At 36.0% G+C, this 14,611-nt stretch overlaps 1 protein-coding gene across 1 annotated transcript in view; it reads right to left on the bottom strand.

The window, feature by feature from the left end:
- Positions 1-14,611, bottom strand: part of SLC12A7 (solute carrier family 12 member 7) — a 70,112-nt gene that overhangs the window by 26,795 nt on the left and 28,706 nt on the right. The window contains exons 9-15 of the mRNA XM_031552686.1: positions 13,724-13,965; positions 10,649-10,860; positions 6,941-7,108; positions 5,551-5,649; positions 4,759-4,816; positions 2,386-2,560; positions 1,000-1,118 (exon numbers count right to left, since the gene is read on the bottom strand). Of these exons, the coding sequence (XP_031408546.1) occupies positions 1,000-1,118; positions 2,386-2,560; positions 4,759-4,816; positions 5,551-5,649; positions 6,941-7,108; positions 10,649-10,860; positions 13,724-13,965 (1,073 nt within the window). The remainder of the gene's footprint in view (positions 1-999; positions 1,119-2,385; positions 2,561-4,758; positions 4,817-5,550; positions 5,650-6,940; positions 7,109-10,648; positions 10,861-13,723; positions 13,966-14,611) is intronic.

Below are 14,611 nucleotides of genomic sequence, written 5' to 3'. Positions count from 1 at the left end.
CACAGGTGAAGGCAATTCACCTGTGCTGCAGGAAGGGGTGGAGTCTGGTTCCACCTCTTCTAGAGCCATTTAAGAGCTGACTGCCAGCAGGGAAGGATCTCTCTGGAGATCTGCTCCACTGGAGTCTATTTTGCAAGCTCAGGATAGGGTGAGTGTCTTTCTTTTCTTATTCCAATATAATAATTACATCAGCTAAGCTCCTAGATATACTATACCATCTGTATATCCATTGATTGTACAAGGACAGTCCGTACTATTTGACACTATGCTGAAGGGGTGCATGAGAAATTGGGCACGGACAGAGCTGTGACAGGAGTCCTCAGAGTATCAAAGGGATATATTATACCATATGAAACCATGCTTAACAATAAAAGCTAAGGGAAAGAAGGACAAAGGGGAGGACATCTGGAGTTAGGAAGTTAGTACTCCCAACTAACTGGTATGAGTGATGAAGCCTTGCTTTCCTGGAAATAGCTAAACATCTACCTGGAGATAGGGAAAATTGAATTTATTTTGTTTTGTTAATCTGTCTGTATTTCAACTCATGAGTTTTTTCACTTTTAATTTTCTGAATCTTTTCCATCATCTACTGTGAGGAGAGCAAATAAGTGATTGTACAGCACTTAGCAGTCTACTGGAGTCAGCCCAAAACAAATGCAATAAACCTCCAAGACTGAGTCAGAAAATGAAATATCCATTCATACCCTAGAATATGAAACTATTTCAGTAGGGGGAATGTTCATTTATTTATTTATTGAAAGTTAAATATTTTTGCTAGCATTCAAGAAATCCATCAAGGAAAGTTTATTGTGCCTAGAAATTAATTGTGATTAAAAAAGGTTTTTGTTTCAGACTATCTCAAAGGTCAGATAACTTCTAACTTGTTAGAAAACTAGATATATCAGGTATTATTCCAAAGAGAAAAATCACTGCCTACTCAATTCAAATGTAAAATACTATTAAACTAAAAAAAATATGAAATAACAAATTGATACTTACATGGAAAGAATGGGTGCAACATTGTCCAAAGAAGCTATCAGAATTCCTATTTCACAAATAGCAGCAGTGAGGAGCAGAGCCCATGTTGGTTCTCCATTTGCTTTTCCATGTCCAAATACCTAGTTCAATTCAAGTATAAAGTAAAACTGGGGAAAAAGCTGCTTATTATAGTGTTGTAAAACACAGTGCAGATTGTGAACTACCTGGAACCAAACCCAGTAATCATTTACAAGGAAAAGAAACAAAAAGTGTTTTTTAAAAAAAGGGGGAGTGTAAAAACATTTATCTCCAATATGAAAAAAAATTTTACTAAAATAAACAATGACTACATTACATTGAAGTATATCAGTAGCTGCTGTTGAAATAATCTAAAGTAATTTAAAATCTGCATGCATCAGTTGCATTTAGTCTATAAAAAGCTAACACAGTTGAAAGCATTATTTTTTGTATCACACACAACAGGCACCAAGTCTGTAGTTATGAGCATATTTTGATTTTTGAAGAGGACTTAGGCTGAGTTTAGTTTATTCTGCATTCCCCTCCACACTCACTGCTATTTTCCATAATTACTTCCTTTTCAAATGCGTAGGTTGTTCACTTCATTCGTTCTTTATTCTGTGTTCTCCTTTCCCCTCTGCTTTCTCTCATGGACAAGACAATCATGGAGGTTCTTTTTCAACCTTCATGACTGTATTCTATTCCATGACTCATTGATAAGTCTACTTTTCTTTATAATGTTACTTTTTTCCTGATTATGGTTTGAAAGTCCTTTGTTTGATTCTTAAAAGATGTCCTACTGTTGTCCCCATATTAATCTCCTCTTGTTTCCAATTGTCCATGCAACAGTTGTATGACTCCAAAACTGCAAGTACCTTCCAAGTCTCAAATCCCTCAAAAAGAAAAGTCTTGATACATGGACTTACAAGAGGGAATTACATTGTTACCTATTTCTCTTGGCTTCACTTAGCCTCCAAAAATGAATAAAAGTGAGAACTGTATCTCTGATGTGTGAAGTGATATTCATCTCCATCACAAAATTAAATCAACTCAGTTCACAAAAAATACCAATCATTAGCACTGTCTAGAGTCAGAAAGCTTAGCGGTCTCTTAGATTGTCATTTCAATTTACATAAGTTTTTCAGTTTTGACCTACTAACATTTATATATGTATCTACATATACAGAAAAAATAACATATATGGAAAAAATAACTAAATTGCACTGAAATAACCAAATTTTGGTCTGCAGTAGCTTACTATATTGCTGTACGTAAGTAGTCCTGAGCTTCAAATTTATTTTTGTTCTGGAAGAACAGCAGAAGTAATGCCTCTTTTTTTTGTCAACATAATAAATGCCACACTGGAAATGCATAAGAGTATTATCTCACTTGAATAAATGGTACAATGCCATCTCTTGCAATGGCTTGCAACAGACGGGGTGCACCAGTCAGACTTTGGAGACCAGCACCACACGTTGAAAAGAATGAACCAATCACAATAACCCACGGAGAAGGCCAGGCCAGTGTACCAACCACTAGGTTTCCATCAACTGCTTCACCAAACCTTAGAGAAGGGAAAAGCAACACAAAAGCAAGGAGTGAACACAAGCTAACAACAACCGACATTAAACACTACATTTCTTTTATAGCTTGACAACCCATATCTCAATCTTTTTGGACAATTTTAGGTGCTTAGATGCTGCCTTTTAAGATGACACAGTAACTATTAGCTATCTTGGCAAACTTTACAAAGTTAACAATGACAAAAAAAAAGGAAAAGTCTGTGTCACACCTGTACGTAATACTGGAGCATCCAGTGCATAAACAGAAGATTTGTTGACCTAATATTCACATTTTTAGTAGCGTGATACTAATATATAGACAAGGAGATACAGAAACTACTAGATACAGCCATCCCAAGTTATTCATGTCTACTGCTTATTATGCCACCCAATGCAAAAGAGCAACTTTAACAAGGGAGTATCAAAAAAAAAAACCTTTCATAATACAGCACTGAATCTAATGTCACCTATTTTTCTTTTACTATTTTCTTGCTCCTAAAGATAATTGACTCCATGCTCATTTATGGACACCTTGGGTAAAGAATGAAAAAACTTCTTGGTTTTTTTTTTCCCCGAAATGATTTTGTTTTTAAAGCCAGCAAGCCTCTCATTGTTCATCTTAGCTTTGTAAGCAAGTAACCAAAATCAGCTTCAAGAATATATGCACTATGGTACTGTGGTAGTATATAACTTCTTCACTTTTTTTTTTTAATTATTATTTTAATAAACACCAGAGAAAAGAAAAGGCTGTAGGCTAAGAAAAATTAAATACTTCTCTATTCGGACCAGCTATTTGACAAGCTTCAGAGACACAGCAATCAGATCAGTTATAAACAAGTGTTCAAGTTCTTGCATATTCCAAAGCTTGTACAGCCACATACTATCTTCAGTAGATGAGAAGACAGAGGAAAAGACATCCTTTAAATACAAAGGAGAAAAACAGGCTATGCTTCTCTGAGCTGCATCTTCATTCTTAATACAAGTATTGGAATTTGGCTCCATTAAGAAAACTTGAAATGTGGAAGAATGTACAAGGATTTTCTTCCCACTGCAAATATGACAACCCATATCGAAAACAAAAACAGACTTTGAAATAGATAAATCCTGCTACATTTCATTCTTATGCTAGACTTCAGAGAAACATGAACTGGCAGCTGTGTAAATGAAAGAACTATCAACAATCTTGGATCAGCAATCTTGCTAAAATGCATTCTGCTCTAGCAACAGATCTTTGGAGCTCCCTACGAAGACAAGCTGAGAGAGTTGGGCTTCTTCAGCCTGCAGAAGAGAGGGCTGTGAGGAGAACTCATTGCAGCCTTTCAGTACTTAAAAGGGAATTATAAACAGGAGGGGAATCAACTTTTTACTCAGGTAGTTAGTGATAGGACAAGGGGGAAATGGTTTTAAGCTCAAGGAGGGAGAATTAAGATTGGATGTCAGGGGGAAGTTCTTCACAGAGAGAGAGGTGAGGTGCTGGAACAGCTGCCCAGAGAGGCTGTGGATGCCCCGTCCCTAGAGGTATTCAAGGCAAGATTAGATGGGGTGCCAGGCAGCCTGGTCTAGTATTAAATGGGGAAGTTGGTGGCCCTGCATGTGGCAGGGAGGATGGAACTTAATGAACCTTGGGGTCCCTTCAACCCAAGCCCTTTTATGACTCTATGACAGATTACCTGCACTCAGCTTGCAAAATCTGTCTTAATATGAGTCCTAATTTACAAGTGATCATTTTAAAAACCAAGAGGTGTCATGCATCCACTAGATGGTATACTGTATTCTTTCCGATGAACTCTGCTTGTCACACAGGTCTCAAAAAAAGTATTTTTGTCTTTATTCCTCAGGAGCATATTACCTCTCCTGACCTAATAAAAACACACTTACCTCCATCTCAGCCAATTCTACAAATACCAACTATGCTTTTGTCTCTCAAGAGTGTTTAATTAGGAACAGTTCCACCTCACAAACATTTATCTCGGATGTTTCCTCTATCTCTTGCAGTGATAGTCAGTCAGTCCAACAGCCTTTTCAGTTTTTGCAACCATCTCAGCTTAAGAGATAGACTTTTTCTCCAGTATTACTTAAACAAAAGAAAAATATTCCACATGGATGATTCCCAGAAGAGCCATTAATGAAATGAAATCTGATTAACATAACTTATGATCATACATGCTCACTACAAAGTTACGAGTTGAATGCAACTTACTTATCTCTTAATACCACACCTTCTATACAGGCACCAAACAACACTATGCAAGAAAGATCTATTATTGAGACTGAAGGAAGAGAACACTGTAAATAAATAATTATATAGAGGAAAATGTCCATGATAACTAACTTCAGTTTTTTGTTTTTGTTTTTATTATTATTCTCCCATACTACAAATTTTCAGTTTATGTTCTTTAATTACATGTCCTGCATTTGATCCACAATTGTTTTATAAAGTATTGGAAGCAAACAGCTCATGCATCATGAAACAGAACATGTAATTTCTCATCCAAAGATATTTGTGTCTTCTAGTTACTGAATAAATAACAATTTCTACTGCTGTTACCTAGCTTTAAGACTTTTAGTGGCTGTTCTGAGTATGATGACAAAGCAATCTGCCAACTGGAATATGCTATAAATCTCTATTGGTTAACTATAAATAAATTGTAATTTGGAGTTTGCTGTATGTTGGAGTTTGCAACCTTAGTAGAAAACTGGAAATTTTAACCATCTATGTGCATATGTTTTATAGTTTTATAGACATATATACACACACACACACACACGTATATACATATATATATACACACACATACACACACATATTATATATGTGTATATATGTGTGTGTGCGCATATAAATATGTAATATATATAAATATAAAAGATTTATTTTCAGGTTGGATTTCATTAATTTTATACTCAGGCTACTCAATGACTTTAAAAAAAAAAAATCAATACTATGCCTACAGAATTTGGAATAGAAAAAAAGTCACAGCACAAAGGATACAAATAAAAGAAGTAGTTGAAATAGCTAAAATTGTTCCAGTAGGAATAGATTTCTGAGCATCCTTAAGATCACCAGATCTGTTTGAACCTGCCATAATACCTAAAGAAAAAGAAATTTTTATGTCATAAAAATCAGTGAATTCTAACTTCACTTAAATAACTAATAGAACAGGAACATTTAACTTTTATTATATCATAACCAAAAAGCAAGCTACAGAAATGTATTATATTACTGCATACATCCTTATTTTGTATATTCATTTGATTCATAAATTTGTGTTACCACTTATCACTGAGGGAACTAATTCCAGAAGGCTCAGTAAAATCTTGATCATTTTTAGAACAGGAAAGTATACAAGAAAAGCAAAACGTAGGAGATGAATGTTATAAACATGAGTTTATGAATTTTTACCAGCATGACCAGACGTACAAATTCTTACTAAGCAGACCATACACAGCAAGATATGCAAGCAAATCTACTAAATAATGAAAAGTGAAACAAAAAGAAAGGAGCAATAAGCAGCACAAAAGGAATGGTCATCAGATCACAGGCACACCTTCATGTTTCTCTAACCTAATTAGAGAACAAAAAATTTTTACTGATACAATGTTAAAAAGTAGAATAAAAACATTCTTCCCTAGAATTGCCTTATCACCACTAGAGACCAAAAACAGTAGCTAAGGTCAACGCATTCCAATGCAAAAAATATTGTTGAACTCCACACAATGAAATCCTAACTACAAGCTAGGATATGATGAGGTGGTGATAAAGAGAGAAAGAGGGAAGTACAGAAGTGAGAACAGTGGAGAATATGGAGACACCTCCATTTGGAGTTCTATTAGTAAATAGTGTTGCAGATTTGCATCAAAATTCTGTTTTGTTCCTTGATATTAAATTGCTTAATCTGGGACTTTTCAATAAAAAGTTTTCTAGTTATTTCAGAAAAATGAAATCTGAGGGAAACTAACCTACCTTTTAGTCATGCTCAGAAAAAGTCTACTGTTAGAGCTGAGGAGAAAACAAAAAAACCCCCCACAACCTAGAAGTTTAAACAAGGTACAGTGTACGTAATATAAAGTTTTCTTGCATGCCTTTGAAGATTAAAACATTATAAAGACAAAAACTTTTAATTCATCTGCAACTTACTGTAGATAGGCATCGAGGTTTCTTTTTTCTGTGAGAGGTAGAAAACAGCCTGTCAACTGATCCATTGTTTAAGTTCTATAAACTCCTAAAATAAACAGTAGCCAGCTAAGCCTCTCTAGCACAGAAAATCTATTACTTAAAACTTGGAGAGATAAGGAATTCCATGTGTCATCAATAGTCACACCAAATTTTTTTCTTCAGCTATAACACACATTCTCATTCAAGAAAAATAGTTTTAATCTACCTGTTACAGATGGGAAATAAATCCCTACAAGCACTGTGAAGTAGGTCATGATGTCTGTGAAAACATAAGGGCGTCCACCAATTTTTATGTCTTCTGATCCAGAAATTGATGGTTGATTTTTTCTCTCAACTATTGATCCTTTTTCTGAATAGGTGCTCCACAGATTATCTGCAAGGGGGGGGAAAAATAGCCATTGTAGCCTCTGATTCACAATATTAGAGAAAGTGCAATACCCTTGTAAGCGGGATGACTTTTCATCTACAAAAAGCATGACATTTCACAAAGCTTCCTTATGAAATTTAAATACAGCAGCAATAACATCAGTATCAGTCATAACTGGTGGACATTCCATAGGATGCCAGTAGAGATGTAGCGTATATGGAATACTCTGTAAAAAAATTTCTTCTGTTGAAGACTGAGTTACGGAATTAAATTCTAACATACTTCTAGAACATCCACTTAGATCATACATACGTATGGATGTATTACCAGCTATCGTGGTCTAAAAAGCATAAAAAGTATAGCAGTAAAGGAAAAAAAAATTTTTTTAATCTCCAGATTAAGGAAATCTGGACAATAGCTCAAGATCTGGCTGTTCACAATGAAGTGACCACTAGTCAAATTCCAGAAGAGGACCAATAAACAAAGGAAATTTAAACAAACAAAAACAACACACACACAAAATACAGGTAGTGGTCCACATTCCCCCACCTACAAACTAAAGATGTTTGCATAGCAAAGGTCAATAAACTAGTAGCTTCCAAGAGTTTACATTTGTGAAAATGTTAATTATGCCCCTCAAAAAGATGGTAAGGCCACTTACACGCAGATCTCATCTTAAAATAAGTCTTTTGTATGCTAAGAGACAATGTTTATCCAAGAAACCAGTGTTCATCCAAGAATACCAAAGGACTTGTGCTGCTAAAAATTAATTTACCTGAAACAGCATTGCTACCCCGAGGGTTAAAGTATGGCAAGCATAGGGTCAACTTGAAAGAAGCATCTGCAAATGAACAACTGGCAGCAACAACAGGAAGGAATAAAAATAAGACACACATAGGTATTACTTCTGAATTCAAATGTAATAAGTTTTTATCTTGAGTTTTGAAGAACCATGAAAGTCTAGCACAGCTTTTGTTAAAGATTGTACCTCAGAATTACTTAAATTGCTTGGAAGAAATATAAGTAGATTTCTAAATTTAGCCATTCTAAACTTCACATATGTTTCTGACAGATTCCTTGGGCAAGACAACTTAAGATAGCCACGAAAACAACAGGTAAAATTAAGTGTATATTCAGTTTTACAGGTCACAGAATCATAGAACTGCTCAGGTTGGAAAAGATCTTAATGTCCAACCACAACATAACCATACTACCCTAACTCTAACAACCCTCCCCTAAATCATGTCCCTGAGCACCACATCCAAATGGTTTTTAAACACATCCAGGGACGGTGACTCAACCACCTCCCTGGGGAGCCTATTACAGCGCTTAACAACCCTTTCTGTAAAGAAGTTTGTCCTGATATCAAACCTAAACCTCTTGAGGCCATTTCCCCTCATCCTGTCAGCTGTCACCAGTGAGAAGAGACGAGCCCCACTCTCGCTGTAAGCAGCTTTCAGATATTGGAAGAGAGCAATAATGTCTCCCCTCAGCCTCCTTTTCCCCAGACTAAACAGCCTCAGTTCCTTCAGTCTCTCTTCATAGGACATATTCTCCAAGCCCTTCACCAGCCTTGTTGCCTTTCTTTGGAGCTGCTCCAGCACCTCAATGTCCTTTCTGTACTGAGGTGCCCAAAACTGAACTCAGTATTCAAGGTGAGGCCTCACCAGTGCTGCGTCCAAGGGTAGGATGACTTCCCTGGTCCTGCTCACCACACCATTCCTGATCCAAGCCAGGATGCCATTGGCCTTCTTGGCCACCTGGGCACACTGCTGGCTTATATTCAGCCCACTGTCCATCAGTACACCAAGGTCCCTTTCCATCAGGCAGTTTTCCAGCCACTCCACCCCAAGCCTGTAGAGTTGCCTGGGGTTGTTGTGACCAAAATGCAGGACCCAACACTTGGCCCTATTGAAACTCATACAGTTTGCCTTGGCCCATCAATCCATTCTGTCCAGATCCCTCCGTAGTGCCTTTCTCCTCTCTGGCAGATCAATACTCCCTCCCAAATTGGTGCTCTGCAAACTTATTGAAGGGTGCACTCAATTCCCTCATCAAGATCATTAATAAAGATGTTAAATAGAAGCAGTCCCAGTACTGAGCCTTGAGGGACACCACTTGTGACCAGCCACCAACTGGATTCAACTCTATTGACTACAACTCTTTGGGCCTGGCCATCCAGCCAGTGTTTCACCCAGCAGAGTATTTGCCCATCCAAACCATGCCCATCCAAACGTGGGGAGACAGCTTCTCCACAAAGATGTAGTGGGGGACAGTATCAAAGGTTTAGAAAAACCAAAAGTTCAGGAAACCTACCAGTAAACTTCCCCATGAAAAGGTACCACGATGTAACCTGTGCTTTCCAATGCAAAGGTGGTGAATGCAAAAGCCAACTGCAAAGAACTACACAAAAATTTTCTGCTCAGTCACCGAGCCTAGTAAAGAAACTGATGAAATTTATCTATAGGTAAGTGTCAAACAATGAACACTGGAAAGTTTTTCCCTTACACTGAGCTTTCAGCAGACTCATAATGGTTGTTAGAGATCCTGGCTTTACGTGACATCAGGAAAATGAAATGCACTTTTATACAGTAGTACTGTACTAAAAAAAAAAAAAACACACAGCTGCTCGAAGCTTAGAATACAAGACTTTTCTGAGCATACAGAGGAAATGCAAAGTAGTATGAAAAGAGATACGTAACATTTAAGAAAAAAAGATATATGTACTAAGTTACAAAATGCATACAGTAAATAAAATCTCAAGTCACAGTTCTTACAGTAAGCATTTCAGTCAAAAGCAGGATTTAATCTTTGATTCTGAGGAAGCTGAGTGATTTTATATAAAAATTCAGACACAGAGCAACCTACATTTCAGCTGGAACTCTGTATGTATTTGTATACTTTATGTTTAATCTTTTAAATTGAGTTACTATGGCAGTAATAATATTACTTAGTGTCCCTATCTCTCTTTACAGAGAGTTGCATATTTCTATAATCAAATTCTATTTTAAGGGAACGTGGAGGACAGGAATCAGAATGTCCTTCTCATCCTCATAATTTGTTCCGATACAATACTATCTGTTTCATGTTCAAAATGAAATTTATGAACCTGTGCAACTAGTTTAAACCTAAAGCAGCCACAATTATATAAAAACACAAGATATTCTACACACTTTCTACAAAGTCTTCTGTCCAAATGCTAGACTGATAGCGAGAAAAACTTTTTTTCCCCGAACTGGCATGCTGTACATCGTTGGACAAACAACAGGACTTCACTTTTCAACATGCCATCTGTAAATTGGAAAGAAGTTCTCATGTGATAGAAAAATAGCTTTTGAAAGAGTGCCTGTAAAACCTTAACGATCCCCATATGAAAGCAATTCAAATTAAGCTTCCAAAACCAGATGGAAATGTTAAAGAAGGAAGCAGACTCCAAGAAGCAATTTTTCAATAGAAGTAGATTATTACTAAGGAGAAGTGACAGGCTAGAATACTACATACAGCTTCAGGCCAAATCAGCACAGATCACTGTGCTTTCTGACTTACCAATTAGAACTCCACTCAATATTCCTGGAATCCCTTGAATTTCTGTTACATTATTGAGACTGAAGTAGTCATCACACATAGCAGTGGGCAAAGAACTATTGCAGAAGAGCAGCCACAAGTTTGTGGTCTTTGTTTTGTTATTCCTTTCAGTAAATTTGGCACAGACATCAAAGCTGCGTTTTGACAAGGTACGGTTTCCAAGAAGACAGATGCTACAAACAAAACAAACAGTGTTTCTTCAGCATAGTACTGTGCATTTAAGCATTTTTAAATCCATTAGACTTCTTCAGAAATCCAGTATTTATAGTGCTTATGTTATGGGCTATACAACATCTATTAAAGCAGAAGAAAGTCTCTCCTTATAAAACCATCATCAGTAACATTTAAAATACCACTCAAACATTTCCACTTTAAGAGAGCTTCTATGCTTTCTAATTATTCTTTGGAAAATACAATAAATTCAAGCAGCTTGACCACTAAGTAGTAGGACTCACCTCCATTATTAAAAAAAAAAAAGTGAAACGAAGTCATTTGAATATATAATGCAGTGACAAGCTTGACCAAAAAAAAAAAAAAATACACAAAAATTAAGCAAGAGTCATGCACTTTTCAAGGAAGTAAGTATTTTAGATTAAAAGCTAAGGAAGTAAGCCAGGAAAAGAATAAGGTTTAAAAACACTGAACTCTTAGCTCAAAGTATTGTATAGTTCTTTGCAAAAAGCAATTACAACACTCAGAAAACTTGGAATGTTTTGTAAAAAGCAAATGGTTGTTAACAAAGAACATTAAACACCTACTACCTACTTTTGTTAACTTATGCAAAAGACATTCAGGAGATATCTCCCCCAGGCTTGTTTAATAAAGTGGTTCATTGCATCTATAAAGATGAAACGAGGAATGATCAAATAAAGCATCAGAGTTAGGCAGGTAAGTTACAGCACATAAGTAGTAAACATCTGGTGCTTCTGAAGGTGTTTAGGAATCTGATAACAAACAGCATAAACATAGCATTTGCTATCAGGCCAAGTATACTAAGTCACGCAGTATGTTTACTTAGTGCAACATCCTGTTTCTGACAGCAGTGAAGGGTACAAGAAGGGAAATTTACAGGACACCAGAACATCTCTAGGTACAGCTACAAATCCATGGAGATCAAGCAGATTTAACAGAAAGTCTGCTGTTAAAGAGAATGATCTTCCTTGTTTATTATTTTTTCTATTGGATTTGGTTAACTATTCAATCTATTGAAACTTCTTTCAGTTTGATTTGGCTATAAGATCATGATGTGAGCTAATAAAGTACAGTATTTCACCATCTACAAAATGCCTAAACCTAACAGAGATGGGATGAGGTGATAGACGTAGCTAAGCGAATAGGGAAGCTGGTGTTTTTATAGTGTCCAAATGTTAGACTAGAAGCTAGAAAACTATTTTTACAAACCCACACCAACTTGCTGTATGATCGTGAGTTTGGTGACTGTACAATCAACGAATATACAGATGATATAGTTGTACAATCAACGAATATACAGATGATATAGTTGTACAATCAACGAATATACAGATGATATAGTTGTACAATTGTACAATCAATGAATATACAGATGATATAGCATATCCAGGAGCTCGGCTGATGTAATTATTATACTAGAGTAGGAAAAAAGGACACTCACCCTATCCTGGGCTCACATAATAGACTCCAGTGGAGCGGATCTCCAGAAGAGACCCTTCCCCACTGGCAGTCAGCTCTTAAATGGCTCTAGGAGAGGTGCAGCCAGGCTCCTCCCCTTCCTGCAGCACAGGTGAATTGCCTTCACCTGTGCTCCCATGGCTGACTCATTGCTCGCCTCAGGTCAGAGGTTCAGGCCATGATTCAGCAGCTCCATACAGTGACCTACCCATAGCTTTATTATAAAGTGAAACCACACTTGATTTTCTTATTTTAAGGCAGATACACCAAAATATGAACAGTTCTACTTATGGAAAGATAAGCTTTGTTTAATATTTTTTCCTAATAGTAATGTATCACAGAAGCAGTTTCCAGAAACTTGGTAATAAGTCTTACCAATGCTACATACCCAGAGAATCCCTCTTTTATCTATACAGACAACTGAAAGATTTAAATATTTCCCTAATGAAAGTTTCAGTTTCTAAGAAATTCAAGTTTTCTTCAGAGAAGAAGTGTCAAATTTGAACGCATTTTTATTTGTCAACAGAAAAGTTTCTGTTTATCTTTTACAATACAGTCCAAAAATACTGCTTAACAGCATAATTTTTGAAACAACCATTAACACTTCAGATTACTATGGAATTCTGCAACAATCATATAGCAAAGGATCAGTTGGACATAATAAGTGACAATTCACTACAGCAACTCTCTCATCTCTTCCACCACTGTTTTAAGCAGTACTGTTGTTTGCTCTCCAAGCAGAAAGAGATGCAAAAAAACAAAACTAGCATATTGATAACTGGACAACCGAACAAATTTTCAGTGAGCTGAAGAAAGGTACAAGATAAAGATGTTGAGAAACAATATGCCATGTGTGACAACAAAACTAGATTTTAGTAACAAAAAGGTAGAAAAGTTTGCATGTAAAGCAAGTGAATTTAACAATGTAAAGCTTCTATTTTGAATAGGGTGAAATAGAAGTTTCAAAAAGTTCATGACAAATTTTTAAAGTACGCTACCTACCGTTCATAGTTAAAACATTTCCTTGAAGATTTTACTTTATTGTGTATACTTGATTTCTTAATTCATTAGATAAAGCAGCTATATTTACTGTCAGCAAGATCACTTTTGCATTTAGGTATGAAAAGAACAGTGGCTAAAAACATTAAGTAACATTAAGTACGAAAGAACATTTTCCAAAGTTATGTCTTACAAAGAAAGATTCAAATGGGTAGTTCATGATAACAGAAGATCACATAAGTGCCTCATAAAGATCTGAAACCTTCCACTGAGATCAGCGTGAGCATACCTTTAAGTTTAGCTTAAAACTTGAGTTGGTTGTAGTATTCTTTCCCCCTACTTTTTTTTTTTTAAATAATCTATACTATTTAATGATATGTCACTTACGGAAAGTCGGGTGGGTCAATAGCAGTCTTAATAACTCCGGCATATATGGCAATGATGGATAGAATCACACAGGCAAGGAAGACTAGTGCAAGTTTGTTGACATACTTGACTCCCACAAAAACTACTATGGCCATCAGAATGATAATACATGTTCCATAAACTCTCATGTTATTCAGCATGGCCTCTGTTTCTTCACCAACCTCTTCTGCTTTAAATATGGCAGCACTTGGAGAAATGTAAGTCTGCAGAAGAAACAGCAAATTACCTTTCATGTAATAACAATCATTTTATGAAGAACTAAATTTACTTGAACTTTGAAATCTAAACTACTACAGTTAGCAGTTTTCTTACTTCACAAAGAAGTTCAACCAGATGGCACGGTTATTTAATGAAGAAAGAGCAAAAACAAATATCCTCACATGCGTCTGGCATAATGAAACAACAAAAAGTTATTTTCAAGATTTTTCATAGTACAAAGGCATTGTAAGAAACTCAGGTTTAAAGTACAATGAGGCTTTAATTATGTGCCACTCCCATTTTTCAACTATATCTTTTAGATAAATTACTTTGAAAACATGTATAGAAAGTGATATTATCAGAAAATTGTAAAGCTGAATGAGCACCCTATATAAGTGGAAAAGGTGCAAGGGTGAAGATGAAATAAGAGGACAAAACAGAGTGGATATACTGAGAAAGAGGCACAGCTTTTGGTCCAGCTTTTTCTCTGTTTTTGCCTCTCATAAATTTGTCTCTGCCAGACAAGAAAAAACAATAAGAAATAGAGGAAGACAGGGAACATAACAAGTATGTTTCCATGTGACAGATACAGATTTCAAAGAGGATGCCACATTGTAGTGTCTGATACCTACAAAAAAAAAAAAAAAAAAA

This window comes from Meleagris gallopavo, chromosome 3, assembly GCF_000146605.3.
Source record: "Meleagris gallopavo isolate NT-WF06-2002-E0010 breed Aviagen turkey brand Nicholas breeding stock chromosome 3, Turkey_5.1, whole genome shotgun sequence".
NCBI lineage: Eukaryota > Metazoa > Chordata > Aves > Galliformes > Phasianidae > Meleagris > Meleagris gallopavo.
The sequence above is the reverse complement of the archived record's forward strand: the minus strand, read 5'-3'. Positions and strand labels throughout refer to the sequence as shown.